We start from the raw sequence: 25,530 nt of genomic DNA on the forward strand, positions 1-25,530 counted from the left end.
TGTATTTTCCGATGTCCTTTGTGTTTAGGTTGTCTTAATTTAAAAAAAAAAAAAAAAAAAAGAAAAAGCGATGGCCAGGGGCTTTGTTTTTCCTACTTATCACGGTTTAGGTAACTTGTCTTCTAAGAAATAATATCCCAGACTTAAATGCTGCCATTTAAATTTCTGTCAGTTGAATCTTTCCTCCCCTTTTTACTGTTTTATAGTATGCTGGCAAAATTATGACATTTTCAACAATTAATCATTTTTTGTCATGAAAGACTGGTATTCATCAGCCTTCTAATTTATCTGAGTAACTTACAGGACATTGCAACGTATGACGTGCTTTTGTCTTTTGCAGATCAGGTGTTTCTATCCTTTTATATTTAAAGGTGAAGCCCTGATTTTTACTTCACTAATAACATATTATACTGTAAATCTAATGATCTGTTTGGGGATTTGAGTTAAAAAAGTGCTCCTGGTCTCTCGCTAGTGGATAAACCAACTTCTTTTGTACAGTGCTTGCTAACAGAGGTGGCTATTTTATTGATGAATATGGAAAAAGTGTATAGTCCAGTGCTTTGTTCCATTCCTCTAATTTATGACACCAGTAATAATGGATGATGAATGAGATATCCAAAACATTAATAAATTATCTTAAGAGTTGTACTAAATCAAAGAGGAGGAGACTAAGAAATAATCTCATATAATGCCTTCAAGAAAAGTAAGCTAATTCCAGAGTAATTTATTCAGCGATATGCAAAAACACAGAGAAATTTGTTGAAATTGAACTGCTATAGTTAGTATGATGTTAATATAACTCAGCGTTCCAAATGTGCTATTCTAGACATTTGGATCACCAGCTTCAGGTGGCAAGAGATGTAAAACGTACAGACTAAAATCATTCTTAAATATTTAAGTTAAAACGTTGAGTTTAAGCATGTTTAAAATAAAACCCAGCAATTTTGTCCTACGTTGATGACGCTTACATCCTCTTCCCTAAATTCATCTATCCACTGACAGGGTCGAAATTTGCAGCAGTTTTCTGCTGTGGTTTGCATTCACTAACTTGATGATTCTGTGTGAAATATGCACTCATTCTAAGAGAAACTGCAGCCTTGGGGGTTTTTTTTAGCAGTGAAGTTTCTACGTTTTGTCCATTTGGATGCTACAAGCAATAGTTCTCCCAGTGACACTGGCTATCTCAGAAGGAATCTTTATGTTAGGAGATGCATTTGGCTGCTTATGCAGTATTCATGTGACACTTTGCTATAGACAGAAAGCATCAAAGTAGTGGTCTAGTTTTATGCAAATGAACTATTGCCATTCTTATTAATCTGGTTCTTAATGTTAATAAGTCCAGTGAAATTTAGTTCACCATTATAAAATGGAGTGAGATTTAGGGAGTGAAAGTGTTACTGATGTTGGTAGAAATAAGACATCCTGGAGGTGGTGTAAGGTTTTCCATTTCACAAACTGATGCTCTGAGGTTCTATGAATGTGGTTTTTTATCACACTTAGATGACCTATGTGTGTGCTTAGATAATTCTGTCATCAAAATGAGCAATATGTTTTTTGTCCTCCCTCTGTTCTCCTTTTTTGCTATTTTCCTTCCACGCCTTGCACCTTTGCTGGGGTTTATATGGCTGTATGGAACTGATCCAGCTGATAGAGAATATATTTTTTCTTTGTTGAGGTTTTACAATGAGTTACAAAATAGTTAAATGTTTTTGGTATATAGTTAACTAAACGTCATAAAGGCTATACTTTCTACATCAAGGACTATTGAAAGCCCATATCCTTGATGATTTCTAATCAAATTGGATCACCTTTGGATACAGATAGTTACCTGCCTACCTAGTTGTATTAAACTTATGATCCATTTCCATGTTTATTTCTTATGTGTAAAACAGTGCAAAAGAACTTCTTACTGTGCAACAGCGGCAGTATAGTAAATGGTTTTCCATATTGCATGGATCTCAACTTCATTTTTATGACTAAGATTATGCAGTGACAGCTGGATACTAAGCCACTTGTATTGAGCTTCTGGATTTTTTTTCCCCAGTCCCCCCTGTCATGATCCCCATAAGAGTCTCAGTGATCCAAACCATAGTGGTCTGGATGGTGGCATGCTAGCACTGCACTCATAATGTTTGTCTTACAGATGGACATTTTCTAGCTATGCTACTTTCTGATTTCTCAGAATGCATTTTATTGGTTGTCTTTCTACTCATAGCCTTAATTTAACCTTTAACTGTGAAATTAGTTGTAGTTGCAATTTTTTACATAAAAGTTGTCATCAGAAGCTGTCACCAGTTGCTTTCTACTTTTTGTTTCCTCTCGGTTTTTAATAAATATACTAAGTATTGTTAGTCCTATGCTACTTCTAATCATTGATCTTTATGATAAGCAATTACCGTACTTTTTAAAAATAGTGAGTTGTAAACAGTATTTTGGATTTTTTTGTTCCTGCCTTAATCTAAGCTCAGGCATCTTGTGAAAATGTTGATATTAATTCTAACTTAAATGAATGTGCTGTATTTATGAGTTAGAGTAGGACTGCTTTGGCTCAGTCAGCCCATACTTATGCAATTGTTAAATTTGACTTGTTTTTCTCCATAGCTGATGTGACCGAGTCTGTAATTTTTAATGCTGTCATGTTTAAACATAAGTAGAGGATAGCAAGCATTTTTAGAAACTAGGAATTATATCTATTTTCTAAGTTTATTAGATCTTTACACATGAAGTATATATGTAGATTTTCTTCTCAGTGTATTTGTCTTACCTTTTATTTCCCGCTATTTTCTTTAGGCCATTTATATTGGAGTTTCACATATAACTTTAAGATCTTTACTTCACCCTTCCATTTATCTTAAGGTCTGCCTTGGCTACAAAAGTATAAACCTTATAGTCAGTCTTCAAGGTGATTAACTCATAGCATTGCATTATACAAAAGAAACCAGGGTCTTTCTGCATTGGTATGTGTGGTGTTAAAACTGGGTTAGTGATTACAGTGGGATAGCTTTCCCCTTTCTGCAGACCCCTAGACGGTCTCATTATGTTCAGGATGAAATCAAGATCTGTTGAAGACCAAGAAGGTGTTTACCAGTAAGCGAAAGATTGAAGAGAATTTATTTGCATTGTCAATATTTGCCATGATGCCAGACCTTAGCTAAAGGAAAATAACTATTACGAAAGCAACAGAATCCTATATATTCAGTACCTTTCTCATTATGTTCAGAAAAGTCTATAAACAGTGTTTTAGAAGTTAAGGTACTTGTTCATGATTGTAACACGGCTTTAAGTTTCTTCTGTCCGTGATACATCATAGGAACTTGAATCAGCATTATATATCTGAGACGAGTCCTCTAATGTCTCTGTGCTGCTTTTTGTTCTGGAGAATGTATAACAAAGTCTCATAATGGATAAATTTCACTTGAAATTAATTAGAGCAGACAGCCAAAAAGAGAATGGTAGCAGAGCTTAGAGCGTATGATGCTCACCTGGATAAAAGATGAATAGATTCAATACTTCATTCAGTTATTTATAGAAAGTAGAAAGATTCTCCATTTTGCAGAAATTAAAGTATCTGTATCGGTATTAAAATATACCAAGAAAGGGATTCGGCAGCTCTAGCTTTACGAAAATTGGAGCATAAGCCTTTACTCCAACAACAATAATTAAGGCCTAAATTGGGAGAGCCCTTCTATGGAACAAGACATAAACTGATCTTTTTGAGAGTAAGATGCAATATCCGCTCTCTTTTATATGAATATCCTTAAAGAACAACCACCATTAATTGTGTAAGATGATGATTGCACACTGTATAAACTTACAGAGTAGTCCTTCGCATGCAAATCTGTGCAATTTGTAATTTTGTATTTGATCCTTCAATAAATAGGGCATCTGAAATAAAAATGTAATTGCAAAGAATACATTTTCAGCCATGTAAAAAAAAAAGTAACTGATTCAGTAATAAGTTTTGTGATGGCAACAGAGGAATGCTTTGGCCTTAAGCATATTACTTGAGAAATAAGGATCTTAAAAGTAGGGTTGTACTCTGTCATATATATGACATTTGAGGGCTTATTAGAATCACAAAGTGCACAGCTAAGGTTCTTCGAAAAAGAGAAAAGAACTTTAAGTAGCAAAATGTGAATATGAAATAATTGTAAATTAATTTTTGCCCAGTCCATTCATTTAGGTGTTGATTATGTTTCATCATTCCTAATTAAAAGACAATGTATTGTTTAAATAGGGTAGTAATTGTGTTTTTTAAAAATGGTAGAAAAGTGTCTCTAATTGGAATATCAAATTTTGCTACCAAAATAAAGATCCCATAGTCTGGAGTACTTCCATGTTAACGTATTATGAAGAAGTCTGCAGTGAACACTGCAAATCAATACAGTGAAGGGTTAATTGTGAAAACTGACATAAGTTTTATTTTCTTATAAATCAAGAGGTTGGTAAAGTGTATGCTTACTGTTGATCATTAGAATACAAAACTATCTGTTAAAATCAATTAACATGCATATCTGATGACTGATTGTATAAATATGAAAGTCAAATAATTGTAATCGTTAACCATGGCTTCAGGTCATATGAGTTGTCAGCTCAAAAAAACTAGAGGAGAAAGAGGTTGATTTGCATATATTTAATGTGGCATGCTGTACATGTGGGAATTTGAGATAAACCTTTGCTAGTAATCTGCTTGTTTTTATCTAAAAATCGACTAGGAAACGTGGGTCATAACAGTCAAATGAGCTATGTGTTGGATTGATAGCACTTGATTCAGTAGTTTGGGATTTAACATTTTACTATATGTTTTAATATTTTAAAATTGATTTTTTTCTTAAGAGAGAATTGGAAGAAGCTGGTTAAAAAGTTATTCAAGAAATACTCAAAGATCTTATCAGGAGCATACTCAAAATTATCCTATAACTGATTGTAAGACAGAGTTACTTTTACATTTTTAGTTGGACTTATACAATATGTATAACAAGCACTTCTTTGCCTTTTATGGTAAAAAAAAAAAATCAGAGATATATTAAAAATTTTAATGAAGTACTGTACTGAGTCACAAAAGTATCTTTCTATGTGAAGTGGACCAGACAGATAATTTTTAATTTAATTGATCAACTGTAATAAATAGAGGGAGGGAAGTGTGGCAGAGGAATGAGGCTTCTGGCCTGGAAAGGATTTACATATTATTTAAATTCCTGAATATAATAATCCATTGCAGTATTTTTTTCCACTGGTAATGCAAGATAGTTTATGTAACTCATAACAATTCAAAGAATCCTTGAAATGTGAGTCAGAATATAGTGGTCAGTATCTTACATTACCTAAAATTTGGTTAAGCAAGTCTATCCAGCCTTTTTCTTTTCCCCTGTATTTGCTCCTGAACATTAAAAAAAAAATTTCCTGTCCTAAATTTTGAAATATGGTAATCTGTTTCTAAAATTTCCTCTGGTTCCTATTTTCATGAGTTCCCAAAGCGAAGCAGCAGCAGTATGTGGTTTCTTTTGGTCTGATTTGTACCTGCAAACTAAGAAACTTTCTGATGATGGCAATATCAAAAGGTGGAGAAAAGAAGATCTTGTTGCTTGGTGCTTTTTACTGTGAGCCTTATTTATAATTTTGCCATTGTAAGTATTTGACATTTGTTCTTGGGTATGTGATACAATCCAGTTCCTTGCATTATCACCCAAATTAACATGAGTACCAGCAAGGTGGCCTCTTTACTGTAGCACTCATCTTCTCAGTCTGGGCAGAGTACAGAATGCATGCAATTACTTGATTTCTGGCATTCTTCCTCAACGAAGTATACCTGAATGGCACTGCCTTTTGCTTTAGTCTTCTATTGACCAATCTTTTTCATCATCTGTTAAGGCACCTGTACTGTGTTTGAGGGTTGGGGGGGGAAAGGACCAGCTGGCAGGACAGAGGAATGGAATCAAATTCAGTTTCTGTCCTTTACCTCTTATGTAGGGTGGACTTTGCATTTGATTGCAAGAGAGGGAAAGGTGGCTGTATCCCAGGTCACTGGTTTTGTGTCCCTTCTTTAAATGATTTATGTGTCTATTTGAGCAGGGAATTATGACCCTCTAACATAGAAATAGTTGTGTGAGGAGGTCAGTTCTGTAACCATAGATTAGAAGCCCAAATTAAACATGAAACTAATAAAAAAACCTAAGTAAATTTTAGAAGGAAGAAAAAAGGCTTTTTAAGACATCGGTGACTGTAATTACAGTTTTAGCTGTACTGTAGCTCTCTGGTGAAAAATCACTTTGCTACCAGAGGCTGCCAAGCTGCAGATGAAGGAAGATGATCTATGACTAAGTGGTACTTGCTAGAGAAGGGCTTATTCCAGAACCTCAGGATCATTCCTGAGCCATTCTATGTCCCAGTAATCCTCAAAATCTTCTAATGTGTTAAGGTATATACTGCTTTTACAAGGATCCGTTACTTTAAAAAAGAAGGATTTAGGATGTATATGATTTGTTTCGGGAGTGGATGGGATTCACAGATGTGGTGTGGGAATGGATGAATTGCCATTCTCAAACAGAAATCTGGGCACTAAAAGAGAATATCTTAGCAATAAAACCAGTCTCATTTGTCCCACTTCAGAATCCTGTATTGTGAGAAGAAAGTGCTTCAGAGTCCTTAAAATATAGAAGTTTTTTGTACTCTTGTGTTTTGGGGCTTGCAGTGTTATTAGCTCAAAGGGGAGGTATACTTTTTCATGATGACTATATTTAGCCAGGAGGAATAGTCCTTTTTAAAGCAAATTGAAATGAGTGTATGAGAGCGTGAAATTATCAGCAGCGCTGGTGCACATTTACATTACTTCTACATACCCTTTTGAATGACCACACAACAGAACAAGTACTTCATTTCCACTGTGTTGATTTTTGTTGACAAAACATGGCAGTCTATCCAAAGGAGGGTGTTTAGCCAAGATAAATATAAAATTTATGATTAAGCAAAGTGTTTCCTTATTATAATCCCTAAAGAGAATTTGAGACTTGTTAAATATAATGTGCCCAAGTAGTTTTAAGAGTAAATTATCCTTTATGCTTTTAAATGCTGAAATACAGCAACACCATCAACCATTTGAGATCTTACCAGCAGAAACAACACTGCATACTGATTTCCTTTGAACCAAGTAGCAAAAAACCTGTGCATATAAACAATATATAACCTCAGGTTTGATGTATTCATTCACTTTTACAGTCCTGTACAGAGATCAAGTCAGTAGCACGGTTTATGCAACTGTCTCACTCTTTTGTGTAATGTGTGTTACGGAAGAAAGCAAATAAACCTTTTTGACAATGGAAAAAAATTGATAACACGATTACACTTATGGCACATTTCTTTAACTGCTATAGTTACGGAATACCACTTTGAAGAAAACTATGGTGGTTGTCAGTATTATTCATTAAAATAAATGGAGAATGAAAACTGATTCAGGAGATGGGCGGATTTTGACCTTTGTGGTACCATTGTTGACATTGGAGTGCAGTGTTCTAATTAAATTGTGAATGTACTTAGATAGTGGATATTAAATGATCTCACTGTATTCTTTCAAGGACTATGAACTTCCAAAATCAAGGATAACATTAGATGTCAGCCAAGTATTTTGTCCTTCTCGTGGTTTGTCTTTACATCTGAATTAGTGCCAGTTTGCACAGATTGTGTGTCAGCTTAAATACAAGAAACAGGCCTCAGTCTGCTTGAACTCGTTCCACCAAAGACTTCTAAAAACTTTCGGTAGTCTGCAAACCGTAATGGTTGTTTCACATTAAGTTGCTTTGTAGAATTATAAAACAGCTTTTCTTGTGCTTTCAAATAAAATGTTGTCATCCGCTAATGAATGAGATACCATCTGTAATAATTAAGGTTATTCTACTTGTTTTCCCCCTGCAGCAAAACTTCTGAAGGTTTGCAGAAGACAGGAGGAGAACCACCAAGAAGGCTATTGCAGTATTGTAAGTACTGCACCCAGGAAAAAAAAGAAATATGTGAATTAAGAATGTTGTAAAGAGTTTTTCATTTTGGGGGGCAAAAAATGAGCTACATAAAGGGATTACGTGTAAAATACAGAGCAGGATGTATTGTAGCAATCATGTTAATAATTTACAAGGGAAAAACTGCACACTTGTAAAATCTAAAATTGTATCCTTGTGCAGTGTAATCAGGAATTTACCAATAGCAGTGAAAAATATTTCTCTATCCACCAAAGATTGATCTAGTTTGTATACATTTGTTTATTTAAAACTATCAGAATTTAGAAAATCATTGTAGTTTTGTAGGTTTGTCATTTGTTTTAGTGACTTATTGTTTAGGTTATTTTGCAGAATTATTTATTTGCTGATTTATTTATGTATTTCATTATTTATTTATTTGATTATTTAGTAAATTATTTATCTGATGAATTATTAATACATCTTCATGACATGCTTTAAATTATTTATAACTTAATTTTGAGTTTATTGCTTTTCGACGCTGCATTGTTACTGACTAGTTTTGATTTTTTTTTTTTTCTTGGTTCTTGAAAATTAAAGTACTAGCTCTAAGGCAAAAGTATATTCTTTGCAGAATCCATAGATGGTTTTCAGTGAAGTAATTTACCATGTAGATACTAGTTTTGTTTAGCTTTATATTGCTTAATATCACTTTTCTACTTATTTAGCTTTTGCTTCTATTATTTCATAGATGTGTCAAGATCAAATGAGTGACCTTTAAGGAGCAAAGATAAATGTTTACTTTAAAACACATAGAAGCAGAGTAGTTCTATTTTCCCCTTCATAAGTACTATTTTATTATTCTTAAAGTCAACTTGAGATATTTTTGTCCCAATAAAATGGATATTTTTAAGTGAGACTCTTGATATTTGAACTAATACATTTAGCTTCTAATAAGAAAATAATACATTCACCTTAACTCATACGGAGAGTTCCTTTTTAGTGGCAAGGTTTTAAATATATGGGGAGGAATGGTGGTATCTTTAGACACATGTGGGAGAAGATACATGTCAAGGGGGGAAGGTGGGTAGTAGGGGTTTTTTTCCCCCCACAGTGTTTTTTGCATGTGTAGGAATTTATAAGCTCGGAAAATTTAACATGTCTGTGTTGTTGTATGTAAACTACTCTCAGGTTCTGTGTTCACAAAGAATCATTCCTCATGTACAACGTACTGTTGTGAAGCCTGTTTTCGTGTTGCTTTCTTTTGCTAATTAAAAAGGTCTGAAATCTCATCTTTTACTCCAAAGAGGCTTGAGTGAATATATAAAAGCAGTGTAAGGGGCCAGTTTTAGGCTTCACGTATGAGCACCAGCTCTACGGAATTTAAAACACATGCCTGGGATCAGAATGTGACTCAGAGTCAATTCTGATTGACGGGTATTTCAGGACCGATGAGCATCTTACCTGAAGTTGCTTATTTGACTTCAGTTCCCAATGAGTAACTTGTTGGGCAGTCGGAAGCCACCTTGCAGGAGAGCACTGGGACTGACAGCCCTGTTTCAGAGCTGTAATGAATAGGGCACAGCAGCAGTTCCTCTGCAAAAGTGCAGTGTGCATAACGTGGCCTTTATTCTGTGTTTAGTGCTTGAAATGAATTACTATATACTTTAAAGTTTTAACACAGCATGGAAAGGCTGCATTGTACGTTTCAAGTTTCAGTGCTGTTGAAATACAGTAGAAATGGCCTCTGTAGACAGGTTTCGCTATAGAACTTAAATTATGCATGTGTATATCCAAATTCCTTATTTTGAAATATTGAATGTATGAATATTTAATTTGTATCTTGCTTTAGTATCTTCATATGCTTGCCTTAAAGGAAGCTGTTTCCTTTGATTTATATACATGGATAAAAATGTGTGTACAGTATGTATCAATGGTTTTTCTCTCTACGGTGTTAGATGAACAGCTTTAGATAATGACAGCTACTGATTTTTATTCTGCAGCTTGCTACCATTGTATAAAACGTAAATTTGTCGTATTTGTTCTATTAATCTTACTTGAATTTCAAATTCATTTGCTTTCCAGAAATATTTTCTTAATTACATACATTAAGAAAAGTCAAGTATGTTGCAGATCTTAACAATGCAGTATTTTTGGTCCGTGCACAGTAACAAAGCTCTGAATATTATTATTTGGGGCAGAGTTCCAATCTGGAATTTACATTTCTCCTTATTTGAATGTTTTCACTGAAGCTGAGAACTCCAGGGGAGTTCCTCAACATATACTAGTTTATGCGACATGCTCTATGAAATTTAGTACAGTCACTCTTATTTCCTTGTGTAAACGAGGTCTTATTGTTGAATAAGAGCTATTATAAGCAGTTACAAAGGTAAGTGCTGTCAGTGCATTCTGCCACCAGTTTCTCAAGAGTATGAAACACTTCCTGAAAGACGTGCTACTACTGTTATAGGGTAATATAACGCAGCTTATGTGTTGGCACTGAAAGTAGCTACTTCATAATGATGACAAGTGAAAGTACAGCCAAAGGTCACATTAAACAAGAGATTTCTTTCACACCTCATCCATTTTCGGATGTGGTATGAAAATAGCTTTGTTCCCTACACTTCAGTATTTTTAAAAGGAAGTTATCTTGAAATAATATTTTATGCCTTGTATATTACTTCAGTCACGTTTTAAGAGATGGACTGTGGAATTCTAGCATGCTAACTTTGATGCTACAAAAGTGTTTGAAATTAGCCTAAATTTTGGGTGCAGTTAGACAACATAAGTAGTATTTTATCTTGCTACATTTTTTTTTTTGGTTTGCAAATTTGCTTAAAGGCATAGCTTTAGGTTCTGGAAAAAGAACTATCAATGTGCAAAGTGGTATTTATATTGATGTTGCATAACTGACTATGGTTTTATTCTTTTTTGTATCTTTTAAGAAGAAAGATACAGGTTTTTTTCTGAAAATTGCAGTCCGTTGTTCAGAAATAGAAAAAGAGTAAACCTATCCATGTTGACAGACTGTTTCTTAGCTCTGTTTTAGAGAGATCCTGCCAGTAATGTGAAGGGATAATTTACGCTGTATGCTCAATCAGTTCCCCATCTTACACTGAAATGGCCAACCAGGATGCTAAAATAAGGTGTCATTTTAAAAATGTGAATAGTCACATATTAGATAATGAAAATGAAGCTGGCTTGTTTCACAGGGGATACTGAACAGTTAGGAGATGGTGGTTGGGAAGCCTAAATCTGGTGTATTATTGGTAGGTGTATTTCTGTTCTAATCTAACTCCATAGAAATTGCAGAAGCCATATTAAGCTCTTCTTCAATTTATTCCATACAGATAAAAGAATTTACATCTCATGAGTCATATATTTCCTGTTGTATCTTTAATACAGCCATTTTTAGTATTTTTCTTGCCTCTCTCCTCTATTGGTATGCTTAGAGAGTCTGTGTTTAGGAGCTTGTTATTTCACCCATGAGGCAAGGAGGAGTTCAAATCAATAGCAGTGTGTTGTTGACACTAAATGATGTTTCTTCTTGCCACAATAAGACTTGATTTTGTCATCCTAATGATGCTAGCTTGCTTCACAGAATAGGGATCAGCACTCTCTCAAAGCAAACTTTACAAGTATTAAAAAAAGTCCTTTGAATGAAGTACTAGAGAAATACTCCAGTATTTGTAACCAAACACATATGTTGGTTTTGTAAAACGAATAGTCAAGTTCTGTTTCACATTGTAGGGAAGCTGCTTTGCAATGCATTTTGGAAGTCTCTGTTAAAGGCTGTAGGATTGATCAGAGCTGACAGTGATGAAAGCATGATGTTTTAAAAAGAAATGATGCAAACATTATTTAAAATATAAGTTCACGTAAAGCATGGATCGTAGTAACACCTCAGCTAAAAAAAAACAACAAAAGAAAAAAAACCTCAAGCTAGTAGAAATTCCGTATGTTTCACAGAAAAATCTTTGCAGCACTGCCTAGAAAGAAGATGTCTACAAGAGGAAAAAGGTATAGCCAGCAAGATATTACCACTCTAGGTTCGGGATTACACTCTATAGCATAGTCAAGTAGTAAGCGGTTGTTCTCGACTTGCCCTAAGGATCCCACAGGGGGACAGAAGCTGGAGAAAGATGTAAATTTGAGAGGAAAGAGTTTAACCATGGGAAGCAATGGTATGATGATAGGAACTTACAGGCATAATGTTGGTAGCAACAGTGGGTTATTGAGAAGCACAGGGTCTTTTGTGTTGGACATCTGAAAGCAATAGCAGAGTTGAATCATCCTATTATATTATTAAAATATCAGCCTCCTTACAACAACATATTTGTACGTTCGTATACATACCTTTCACTGTATGAGAGATGTTACTTTTTTATGTGAAAGAACATTAGAAGATACAGCTGCATGGTTAAACATTCACATAGTAAGTTGTGAATTTTAACTTGAATATTGAACCCCAACAGCCTGTTCTATGAAAACCTTTTAACAGTAAGCAGCTTTATTACTAGCTACACACATGTAGCTTTTCTGTTCTATTTGCACTATTTTAATTAGTTTATATTTTTATGCAAAACATGGGTTCTCAGATGTTCATGGTGTAAACTGCAATCTAATATTTTTTAGTTTTACAGTATCTCCCCTTCTTATTTCTTCTATATGGTTTTCATAAGGTCACCTGACATAAACTGTCCACATACCATGATGACCTTTCCTGGAGAGGAAGTGCCTCCTATTTTGCAAGCAGTGAAAAAAGATCCTCATGAGAATTACAGTAACTAGTTACATTTCAGTAATGGTCGCGAGTATTATGTAAACTTTAAGCGATATTTTATGTTTTTTTTTTTAATCTGTGTTAACTGCAGAAAATGAGTAGCACCTAAAAGAAGATGACTAGCAACCTCATAAATGTAGCTCATTGAGTTTATCTACCTCAAATCCAGAAAGTTTTTGATGATTCTCCTTCTCTGTTTTAATGAGTTCGGTCAAGTCTACATCAGGAGCACTTTGCCAGTTTATTTATACTAGGAATACCCATCTACCTCAGATGGAACTTAATAGCAAAGTGGTAGTCACAATAGCTTAGTCTTGTTCGTGCATACTTCTTCATGCCTACCAGAAAGAGCCTCTAGCATCTTGTCAGCAATACAGTGAAGATGCATGAAGTTCAGTGGAGAAGGCTGTGCCTAGTGTGGTGACTTGTCTCTACTGAAACATGTTTTTCCTTTCAGCTGAAATTCTGATCTTGTAAACATTGGAGCGTAACTTACGACAAGACAAGCTGATAGTGGCACTGAAGTTGATGAATATATTCTCTTACAGCATTATATATAGTAAACACTAATTTTAGACTATTTTCTTTATCCCAGGCTCTTGCATTTGAGATATGGTTATAGCTGGATTTAATATTCCTTACTCTGTTGTGAGGATCAACAAACATTAAAAACATCCCTTATAGTGTTTGCGAAAACAGCAAAAATATGAAATGCAAAGAACTTTGTTATTTTCCCTTTTTTAGTTTCTCCTGTGTGTATGTTTGTGTATCTGTCATGTTTCAGTTGACCAGAGTTTTCAAAGACCCTAAGCATCTGGGATTGTCCCATTTTATCACATTTATGTCAGTTCTAACATTTGATAAAAAAAGTTCGGAGGTTTTAGATTAATACTGCAAAACTTAACTTTTGTACAGTAAGCTTTAACATGAAATTCATACGATTTGTGGATTCAGGTAAACAAGAAGTAATTCCTTTGGGATAGATATAGTTGGGTCTGTATGAGTAATCTAGACACTTGATGTATAAGCTTTTCTTTGGAATTTCTTCTAAGCTGGAGTCAACAAATGAAATTGGTGCAATTATTTGACTAGATAAATTTACTTTTTTTTTCTGTTTCTATACAGAACGGGTTTTGTTTCTGTTCTATGCAACTCCTCTCCATGGTATTTCTAAGCTATCTCTTCTTTAATTGGTTCAAAAGGTAATTTTCTTAACACTTTCATTCACTTTCATTTTATTCATATAAAGAGTTCTGTTTGCCTTGCTCTGCCTACTTGTTCTTAATAAATGCCTGCACTACCTGGGAGTGAATGTAAAAATAGCTGGGGAGTGAGAAGTATATATAACCTGAAAAAAAATCTTTTGTTTCTCTTTAATCACCTAAAATCTACAGTACTACTCTTAAGACTCTTTCTTAGAGAAAGACTGTATTGTATGCATGTGTGTGCAATACATCTTAGAACAATTAGTAAAACTATGAGCACATCTGAAGGCATATTCTGCTTTTTCAGTGAAACATACTTTGAATAAGTAGCTGATCTATTGAGTAGAGTTGTCCATTGATTCTAAAGATATTTTTTTCTGTGCTCAGACAAATCAAGATGGTAATCATTTATAATTTCTTGCCTTCATGAAAAGGAGTGATGAATAATATGATTGGAAGGAATGCATGAGTCATGAAATGGGGAGCTGGGCAATCATGGAAAAATTCACTTTAAAAACTCTCTTCTGCTTACCAGGGTCCATAATGTGAGTTCAGTTTTCTGTAACATAATCCAGAAATTACGATGGTAGAGGTTTTAATGAAATCCTTGGATGGATGAACAACAACTCTCTTAAGTCAATTCGAACATTGGTTAGTGGGTTATAAAAAGGAGTTCTTTAACTTTCAGCTAAAGGTGATTGTGGATACAGTGATCAGAGGACATTCTTTCTTCTGACCCCGATATGAATGTGAAAATAAAATGTCTTAAAATATACCACAGTTAATATGGAATGAATGTGTAGACCCTCTGGTCCTGAAACTATCTGCACTACTATATAACAGCTTTTAAAAGCTGTTAAAATATTGATAACTTGGTAGAGCCCTTCAGAAACTCTTAATTCTATTTCAGATGTAGTTCTACATAGCCAGTCAACATTTGTACTCTTTTTCTTGTGTGTACAACTACACATAGAATAAAACCAAGTATTGTTACTAAATAAATGGTTTAATTTGTCATAGTTTCACCCACAAAAAAAATATCTATTAGTTTTCAGCTTTTCTCGCATACTAAAATCATCAAGGATGTATTAGAAAATGGCTCAGTAGAATCAAGCACCAACTCCGTGTCCCAGGCAAGACTCACATAACCAGCTGTTGTTCTCCCTGCAGTGACCTGGGCTAGGCAGCTTAGCATCTGCCTCTGTTTTCTTTTCAGTGACCTAAGCCAGATTTCTTCAAAGCCTATTGCTGATATTTTCCCTGCAGTCACTCATGCTAATTTCTTTTACATGCTACAGCTGTTTTTGAAAGATCACTTCCCTCTTTCTTTTCTGACTTACTCTTTCTGTAAATTTAAAGTAATGATTTTTAAAATTACTGGGTAATGTTGGCCATAGGACTGTTCTGGTTGTCTTGCTTTAAGGCATATGTCAGCACTACAGAAAAAGGGCAAATTAGATTGACTTTCCAAAGGAAAGCCCAGTCTTGCCTGCGGTTCTTATGGACAAAGAATCCTGATCTTGAACTGAGTTAATTGCATTCATTTGATTTGTTGAGAATCAAGGTGAAGCTGTTCTGTTGGTGGTGGCTTGGGACAGGACAGAGTTCAGAAACATTCAGAAACAAAAAGGAAGATATTTTGCTCTGGGAACTAACAGTATGAAAAAACTACGTGGCAAAATGCTCTAAATGAGAATAAAAAGCTATTAATGATATAAACCTATTAATTATAGGATTAAGCTGACATCGGGAAGGCAATATTGCTAAATAGTTAAATGCAAAACAGTAAAGTGTAAGTTTGCCATTTGGGGGGAGATACAGCTCAACTTTCACATTCATTACTAATGGAAATTATGGAGAATCTTTTAGAAAGGCTATTTTTTTTTTAGGTAAAAACAAAAGTCATTTTTCTTTTTTTTTTTTCTCTAAGACATTCAAATATTAAAGTGAGGCAGAGGTTCTTGATTCTTTGCACAGTTTATAGTGACTGTATTATAGGAGAGATTGTGCACCTTCCTTTCAATTTGCAGTCTTAAAAATTCCTTTGGCAACTCCAAAACAGTTTGTGTGAGCAAGTGATTAAAAAAAAAAATACTCTGGCTACTACTGAGCAACTAGAATTTGCCCTAGCTGGAAATGCAAATGATATGCATAATATGAACATTTTACCCTTTCTAGATCAACATGAAGTGCTTTTTCAGTCATCTTTGTTCTAGGACAACTAGTCTAATTATTATTTGAATAAATACTGCTCTACAATATAAATTGAAGCATTTTAAGGATGATCAATTGGGAGAATCACTTCAGAAATTGAAGAAGGTAGCCTTGCTAAGCCCCCTTCCCTAGCCATGTGTTCTCACCACTCTTATGCAGGCTGCTGCTTGTGCATCCATGCATTCTTTTGCTATGTTAGTTTTAGTCTTTATTAATTTTCTGATCTGACTACATTAATGCTAGTGCTAGTTCAAGGAGGGGATGAGAAAAAGACAGTTGAAGAGGTTAGGAGGCAGTCATGAAGCAGTACTCTGAGCCAGTGCCTAGGTATGGTGTTAAAAGATACTGCCGCCAGGTACATAAAGCGCACTGGGTAATAATCGTTTACTGTCTCTGAAGTTTATCTCGCTGTATTTTGCAACAGCAGGAGTGCAAATTATGACATGTTTGGTTACTTTTAACTCTGATTTACTCATTTTGACTTTTGTTGATCTTCTTCAGGAAGTACAACATCATTTTAAAAACTCTTAAGACACCAGGAAAATTAATGCAGAAAAAACCCTGTATTGTCTGAAAGAAATGAGCCCTTTGGCTCAATATGGTAGGGCTTTTCTTAAGTAAATTCCCTCTGATGCATTGTTTCTTCAGTGTTCCAAAGTTGTCTAAGGTAAAAATTTATGCGTAATTTATAAGGCTTAGTTGACATTCTGTGTCAAATTTTATCTTGTAATTTTTCTCATATACACCTCCATTAGTTCATCTGTCTTGTATGTCTTTGGTTTTCCACATTTGCCAAAATTTTTTTCTACAGAAGATTTCTCTCCAGTTCTTGTACTCTTCTGGTACAAATATGAATGAATGTCCAAATCCTCTGTGTTCAAAACTCATGCTCTAGTTAAATTTAAGATACATGTCAATGTGTGTGTATATGTTTTGATTTTAAAGAAATATTTTTGTGTGGTTATTTCATGGAGATCAAGTACATTGATCAATGTATTTTTTTTATTGTCCTTACTGCTTCATATATAATCCATAATTTCATATATAATTCATTCCTCTGTAGTTGTTGAAAAATTGTAATTTTGCTACATACAACTTACTGAAAACTCAACATTAGGAATATTAACTACACAAGGCAGTTACCAAGTAATTCCAGCCTCATGTTGCTGTTATGCATCAAGGGTCAACAGCAACATTGTTCACTCAGTTTTGGTCACATCTCTTACTGAAGATGGTGTGAGGCGAAGGAGCCTAGCTGAAATCTAATGCCTCAGACTGGTTTATACCTGTAGAATTTTTTTCCCTATATTCCAGTTAAGGAAGCTGGATATAAAAATAAATAACCGGGATACATCTGGTGTCATTAAAGTATCAAGTACAAGTACATTAATGTATCAAGTACATTGTTTTGTTCACATGATACTTTCAGAGTCTTAAGAAAAGAATCAACAGGAAAATAATGCATGTGACAAAATACTTGAAGAAATAAAGTTAATATAGTGATTTGGGAAGACCTGCATTAACAAGCTATTTAAGGTCCAATTGCTGATTTCTATATAATTAACACTAATGATCTATAAACATCTGTTGAATACAGATAACTTGAGCAAAAACATTTATGGTTTCCCATAAATCAAATTACAGAATCTCAGAGTAGTTGACATCAGAAGGCACCTTTCGAGATCATCTAGTCCAACTCCTCAACTCAAAGCAGGGTCAGCTAGAACAGGTTCTTCAGGACATTGGTTGGGTTTTGAATATCTGCAAAGGTAGAGACTCCACAACTGCTCTGGACAACCTGTTCCAGTCTTTGATTATCCTCATGGTAAAAGAAGTTTTTATTATTTTTAAATGGGATTTCTTGTATCCATTGACTTTTATCTGTTCACTGGATACCACTGAGAAGAGTCAGGCTCCATCTTCTGTACTCCCTTCCATCAGAAAAGTCTAGAAATAGATGAAATCCCCTGAGCCTTCTCTTCTCAAGGCTAAACAATCCCAGGTCTCTCAGCGTCTGCTCATATTTCGTATGCTTCAAACCCTTAATCATCTTTCAGGCCCTCTGCTGGATGTGCTTGAATAAGTCTGTGTCTCTCTTGTACTGGGGAGCCCAGGACTGCATACCGTACCCCAGAAGCGTTAATCACCAGTGCTGTTTAAAGGGGGATAATCACGTCCCTTGACTTGCTGGTAATACTCTTCCTAATGGTCTTGGCCTTTTTTGCTGTGAGGACACATTGCTGGCTCATGTTCAACTCAGTGTCCACTTGGATGCCCGGGTCCTTTTCTTCAAAGCTGTGTTCCAGGCGCTTTACTCCCAGTCTGTAGTGTGGCACATGGGGTGATTCTTTTTGGTGATTGATGTGAGGATGATGAGCCTGTAGTTCTGTGGATCCTCCTTCTTGCTCTCCTTCAAGAGAGGAGTGGCATTTGGTTTGCTCAAGTCCCTAGGACCCTGCCATGATCTCCATGCCTTTTTCAAGATTGCTGTGGATGACCTTGCAATGAGATTAGCTATCTCCCTCAGCACTTGTGAGTCTGTCCCTTCAAGCCTATGGACTTGTGTACATCCAGCTTGTTTAAATATTCCCAAACTTGATCCTGCTCCACCTGGATCAGTCTACTGTGCCCTGGACTTTCACGCTGGTTTCATGGACCTAGGATTGCTGGAAGCTTGTCTCACCAGTAAAGACAGAGGCAAAGAAAGCATTGAGGGTCTTGGCTTCCTATTTGTCTTTTGTCACCAAGTTCCCATTCAGCAGTAGGCCCACACGTTCCCTAGTCTTGCTTTCGCTGCTGATGTACCTGATGCCCTTCAAATCCCTTGCCACATTCAACTCCAGCTGGGCTTTGGCTTTCCTAACCCCATCCCTGCTTATTTGGATGATGTCTGTATATTTCTCTCAGGTTACCTGTTCCTGCTTCCATCTCCTGTATGCTTTTTTTTTGTGTTGAGTTCTGCCAGCTGCTCCTTGTTCATCCATTCAGGTCTTCTACCATGTTTGTTTGTTTTCCTGCTTTTTGGGATGAACCATTCTTAAGCTTGGAGAAGGACATCCTTGACAATCAACCAGCTTTCCTGGACCCTTCTCTCCACAGCCATCTGCCATGGGATTCTTCTGAGCCAATCCCTGAATAGGTCAGAGTCTCCTCTACTGAAGTCCGGGGTTATGATCCCACTTTTTGCTTTTTTCCCTCCTCTCAGGATGCTGAATTCCACCATCTCATAGTCGCTGCAGCTAATGTTTCTTTCAGCTTTTAATATCCCTGATGAGTTCTTTTTGTAAGTATGAGGTCCAGCAGAAAGCCTCCATCTCAACTTTGTATCATGAAGTTGTTGTCAATGCACTCCAGAAAACCTGGGTTGCTTGTTCCATGCTGTGTTGTTCCTCAAGCAGCTGCTGGCATGGTTAAAGTCCACCTTGAGGGCCAGGGCCTGCAAATGTGAGGGGAGTCATACGGAGTGTTACCCAAGTGATTGTTCAACTCATAGATTAAGTTGTTAAAGGTAAAAAGAAACAGTTCTTTTTCAAAAGGGAGAAGGTGTAGAATATACAGAATAGGTTAGAAAAAAAAATTAATTTTTTGTCCGATATTAGGAATTGATCATTGGCCTGATAAGATAGAAGTGATTTGGGGTAGAGATCTTATTTTTACCCAGGTATTGTATATGAAGCAAGAGATTAGTGAATATTTTGCTAAAAAGCTTAGAAAATTGCAACTAAATATTTTTCATTTCCTGATGCATTATTAACAATGCTTCTGTGAAAACATGATCATCCTCACTATTTCTTTTTGACAACCAATTCCACAAAAATTTCTACTAACAGATGATTAAATATGTGGAAGGCTGGAGGAGGAAGGGGTTGAATGGAAGAATTGCCAAAAGTCCTATGATGTTAGGTTCAATTTTTGTCACTGAGTATTTTCTGATATTCAGTCTTTTTCAGTCTTTCACCTTCAATTATATTTTTAAAATGTATTGTTGTTAGAACTACAACTGAAGTTCAGTGATTTATCTGTTGGAGCATGCTAGAGACTTGTGTTTGAAGGTATTTGAGCTTCGGAAGTTACAATGTTCTAGCTTTCTTACATTGTTCTCAAGTAGATAGTGTGCCCATAATCTTAATAATTTAAGAACAGCAAAGACACAGCTGAAATGCATTCCATTCATTCAGTACAAGAGACGTTACTTGTTCCATATGGTTGTGTCTACCAACCTGTTAGCTAAAACGTGATTAGAAGTTGAGTTGCTTTCTCTCATGCTGCCTTTGTTATGCTGATTACAAGAGTGTGTTACTCCGTAAGTCTGGGCATTTCTTTACACAGAGCATGATTTTTCACTGCACACTTATTATGCCTTTTATTTGTTGCATGAAATAGCAAAATGAAGTGGTTTGCATAACACTTTTTTGTGCAGAATACTGAAAAGATCATAGCATGTGCTGGTGTTGGTATATACTCAAAATGGCTATTTCAGGGATGGGCTATACATCCCCCAAGATAAGGGCAACATGAATGAGGCGTGCTTCTCCTACTAAATAATAAACCTCCTTTACTCCCTGATGTAATGTCACTTCCTATCTTATCTCAATTTATTTCATCCATTTCAGTCTTTGAGGATGTTCCTTATATGTAGAAAGAAAAGAAGACTTTACAACAGGATAGACCTGAATGTCTGCATTCGTGTTTGAGCTGTGATAATGAAATATTTTTTTTTTTCTTCAAAATCAGACCTTTACATGTTGGCTGGCTTGACTGGGCTGACTAGCTGAGTGGCTTGCATGTTAAAACTAAAAATAAAATCAAACAATCAAAAGCTTCCTTCAAGAGGAGGGGGAAAATGGGCTATTTTTACAGATTTTTTTTTTTTCAAATATTCCTAAGTTGGATAAGGTTGACTTTTACTGATGAAATCTGAAAGTGAGCTGCTCGGTTTTGGGGTTTGGGTTTTTGGTGGTGTTTTTTTTTGTTTTTTTCCTTTTCTCCAAAGTCTTCAGGTGGTTTGAAGCCTTTATGATGATTAATTCAGGTGACTCAGAGGTCAATTCAGCATCTAGTGACAGTTCAGACTTTGGTTTGTAACCCTGAATTAGGTCAAGAAGTTATCTGATTCTTAATAGCTTGCATGGATTTTTACAGACATTGTTTTATAGTGGGTAGTTTTGCTTAAAATAATTTGCAAGCACTGGTTTTGGAGGAAAAGAACTTATGAGCATTTTGCTAAATAAAAGTCTCTCTCATTTGTTGTAGTCTATTGAAAATTTCTTGTTTAAGGTTCCTGTTCAGAAATGTACCTAGCAGGATTCTTAACTTTGGCTTACCTTGCATACCTTGTAGTTAGCTCTAGTTGCTATTTTTTGTTGGTGGTGGACAAAAAACAGGTCTTTGATAGCTAAGGGTAAAACGCAGCTCTGGAGAATCTTGGAGGTTGAACCTATGCTGTCTGCCAAAATGGTAATAATGGATGCACTGTTGATTTGTATACCTCTCAAGTGTCATCAGGAGGTGACAAGTTCGGTTCCTAATTCACTGCCACGTGCACTCAGTGGCCCTCCTCTGCCTCACTTCCTTTTCATAAAGTGGAGATGACAGATTTGCTGAATGGTAAATGCAGATAAAACAGAATTTTCCTTTCTTCTTCCCCATCTCAAGGTTTTGTTAGAATGTACAAATAGCTGTGATGAAAAAATGTGAGGAAAGGGAACTAGATTGATGGAGGTGAAAAATCGCACTCAGAGTGACTGAGTGTGAGAAGATCTACGAACTTATACCTTAGGTGAGGATGTTTTGTCAAAACTGATATTTGCTAACATGGTTCTTTTGGGAGAAATACAATTATAAATTTACCCAGTACTCCCTTAGGGACATTTCTTATAAGCAGACATTATTGACCAAGATAGACCCAGAACTGATAGGAACATGAGGAAATGCGGTTAGTTTCTTATACACTGAGAACTATGTATGAGAATTTCTGATACACTTCTTTGTATTCTTATAGAGGCAATGAAGATTTCAGTGCAACTTTCTAGTTGGGTAAATTAAGGCTGATTTACTGTCCTCGGGCTTGATACTTCTGACCCCCATTTTTTAATCTCAGTCACTTCTTTTATTTAACCTTTGAAGAGAGTACTCAAAACATTACTAAATCATTTTTATGTGAGAGAGGTCATTTGGGAAGTTTCTGATTGTATCAATAGCTATAATTGCATTTTAATCAGAAAAAGATGAAGTATTGAATGCTGTTTTCTTACCAAAATTGTTTCAACCTCTATATTAGCCCGTTATTTTCTGTGACCAGCTGTCACTTTGGAATGCTTTTGCATAAGAGTACGAACAAACCCAAGAAGTGAAGTCTGGACACACAGTTTTTTGTGGTGGGTTTGGGGTTTTTTTTTAACCTATAAGGAAACCTGTACAGCAATAAAACTTCATTTTATACTTTCATTCAGGACTCTTATTAAGGCAATTGGTGTCCAAATCCATTTTTCTCCAAGTCAAAAAGTCCATGCACTTGTTCAAGAAAGATTCCATAATAAGTTAGCACCAAAAGTTAAATGACAAAACAGCTTCCTGGATCTCTTTGTTTATAGGACCCATATCTGGGTCGTATGAGCAACAGGCAACATACTTTGTTATTTTTTAAAATTTGACCACAGTGAATACTTTCTTATGAATCTAAATAACTGATTTCAGGGCAAATGACTTTTGGCTCAGTGATCTGATGCTGGGATCAAGTGTATTTTTATCTTTTGTAGGCTTCCCAAAGTATGTTCCCTCTGTCTCCTAAGACCTAAGTTCTTTGAAGGCTTTTTGGCCCTGCAGCAGAAGAAAGCATAGATATCAATACCTTGCTTGTGATTTAGTTTCTCTAAGTTTTTGTTTTATTTACAATATTGCATTTTTTTCAGATTTGGGAATGTTTTAGAACATCCCTTGTCATAGTGATAAAATACTCAGCCCTTATAACAGTGTCATTCTCTTGAAAATTTTGGGAGACTGAGTTCAGCATGTGCTTGGCTGGTTGCAGCAGATGATGATCTGTGTTTTAAATTGATGTTTGAGAAATACATAGGATAAGAAATTGCTTTCAAATTAATAATATGAAATTTCCTGTATTTGTGAAAATTTTTTGTATTGTTAGAAGTAGTGTGAAAACATATTTGTATGTTGGCTATTTTGGACTTGTAGGTCATACTGTATCTACTTTTCTCTATATTGAGATTAATGATGAGAAAAAGGGTAAGGCATTTTTGTTATGGCCAATTTATTTCATTTCAGACTGTATTATTTGGTGAAAGTCCTATTGATTACCCTTCATAGCTTTACAGAGCTTTTCTGCTAAGCACTTAAAGTTTGAGTTGTCTCAGTCCCATAGGACTGAAAGAAAGCTGTTAGTACCATGAAATTCTTCTTCTGTATGTTTCCAACAGCTTGAAGCCTCTTCTTGGAATGCAAAATATTAGCACATTAATGTTATTAACCCCTTTAGTACAAAATGCTTTTGGAAGTAAAAATATTTTTATATCTTCAAAGTCTGGATTGTTTCTTCTCTATGAGTACAGTTTCTTAAAGCTGAAAAATGTGTTGCTGTGCAACAAACAGATGCTGCTCTAACAATGCAATACATTATGTACCAAAAATGATCTTGGTTTTAATCATAGATGCTGATTTAATGAGACAAGACTAGCTTACATCAAAAATGGATTTAGGGTGTGATTTTTGTTTTCTCTGTGTTTTCTCTACATAATTAATAGGAATATGGTACCTTATATATTCTGTTTTAAATTTGAAAGTGTACTTTGGTTTTATGCCATTTTATACTCCTAGTTTATAATTCTGCCTTGTATAATACTCTTTTTTTTTAATTTCTTTTTGTGATATGAACACAAGGGCATTAGTAAATCTTGTATCTTTAATGTATTTCCTCAAAAAGTATTGCCTTTTTACAAAACCATTCTGTTCATGTTTAATCCTTCCATTTTGCCCACATCTCCTTTTTCATTTATTTTCTGATTGTTTCCTGTTCAGTGTTTTCATCCTGCATTTGCCATGTGGGACATGTAAGATGTTTGTCTGTAAGTAATGTTAGTTTATGGATCAGAAGAACAATGCTAATCGATATCTTCAGACACTATCAGTACTTTATATCTTGAGAACACGCCTGACCCCCTGGGAGCATTTCATTGTTGATATCTCTTCAGTTTAACTTTCATTTTATTCTGCAGATATTTTGTAAGTCAGCGCTGGTTGCTTGCTCTAATCCTTCTATCACCGATACAAATTTTGATTGACAATTTTACTTTTAGATAAAGTCAGATAATGCTATACTTGGGGGGGAAAAAGTCTTCATATTGTGTTTTTAATTCCACTGAACCCAGCAGAGTTAAATGTAGTTTGGATGCACAGGGAAGAATTAATGATTGGAAGATACAGAGTTGGTAAATTATTTATTCTGGCCCTGAGGAAGCTGAAAAGCTGAGTGAAAGACTAATAAATCATTTGTGGTAGTGCTGGTTGTCACTTCCAATTATTTTAGACGGTTTTGTGATAAACTGCAGCACCTGCTAGATATCCCTGCACCATCCCTTGATGCTTGCAGTGCAGCTTGTTCAGTCGATTATCAAAGGCAAATTTGTCTAAAGTTTCCTCAGGTTGGAAAAAGAATTACTTTTCTCAGTCACCCCTTCCCCCATTTTTTAAGCTGCTTTTTCATTGCATGCATGAAATAGATAAAATCGATGATATATGTAGAATTTTATTGACATAATGTAAGTTCAGGTATGGTAGATTGAACCACTGAGGAACAGGATGGGGGGTGACATGTCTCTGTGAGTGTAGCTGTACCCTTGAAAGGCTGGCTTGCTTTCATCTTTCTGAATAGCAGCTGTTTCTAAGGTATGAAAACTAGTATTCATTCTCTGGTTTTGAGGATTGTGTCAGAGCTAGTGCTGAAGTTACAGAGGAGACCAACTTGAATGTCACTTGTTAAACTTTTCTACTCCTTTTATTCAGAAAGTCTGTGTTTAAAATTACAGTTAGATGTACAGAGGCCCTGTTGATCCTCAGCATGCAACACTTTAATAAATAGATTAAGGCAGAGAAAAGTAGTTGGAGGACTGGAGAGAAGATTTAGAAAGAGCAACGGAGTGATTTTCAAGGAGAGGGAGCAAAACTTTGGAAAGATTAAGGTTGCTAGTAGAGAAAGACTGAAAGTAAGATGAATAGTGAAGGAAGAAAGAACTGGGATGGATTAGTGGAAGGCAGCTGTTTCTTTATGCCACCTCGCTGCGAATAGTGTTGTTAGGCATTGTCTCATTTAGCTTCAGTCTGACCACCATTTTCTCTGAGACAAAAGAACCAGGCCTACCCTGAAAATATT

General features: G+C 35.4%; 1 protein-coding gene across 3 annotated transcripts in view; it reads left to right on the forward strand.

Moving 5' to 3' along the window:
- TBC1D5 (TBC1 domain family member 5) overlaps positions 1-25,530 on the forward strand; it is a 328,348-nt gene that overhangs the window by 18,716 nt on the left and 284,102 nt on the right. For all 3 annotated transcript variants that reach the window (XM_069772151.1, XM_069772135.1, XM_069772143.1), the window contains exon 2: positions 7,909-7,970. In XM_069772151.1, coding sequence (XP_069628252.1) covers positions 7,909-7,970 — 62 coding nt within the window. The remainder of the gene's footprint in view (positions 1-7,908; positions 7,971-25,530) is intronic.

Source organism: Haliaeetus albicilla, chromosome 2, assembly GCF_947461875.1.
Source record: "Haliaeetus albicilla chromosome 2, bHalAlb1.1, whole genome shotgun sequence".
Taxonomy (NCBI): domain Eukaryota; kingdom Metazoa; phylum Chordata; class Aves; order Accipitriformes; family Accipitridae; genus Haliaeetus; species Haliaeetus albicilla.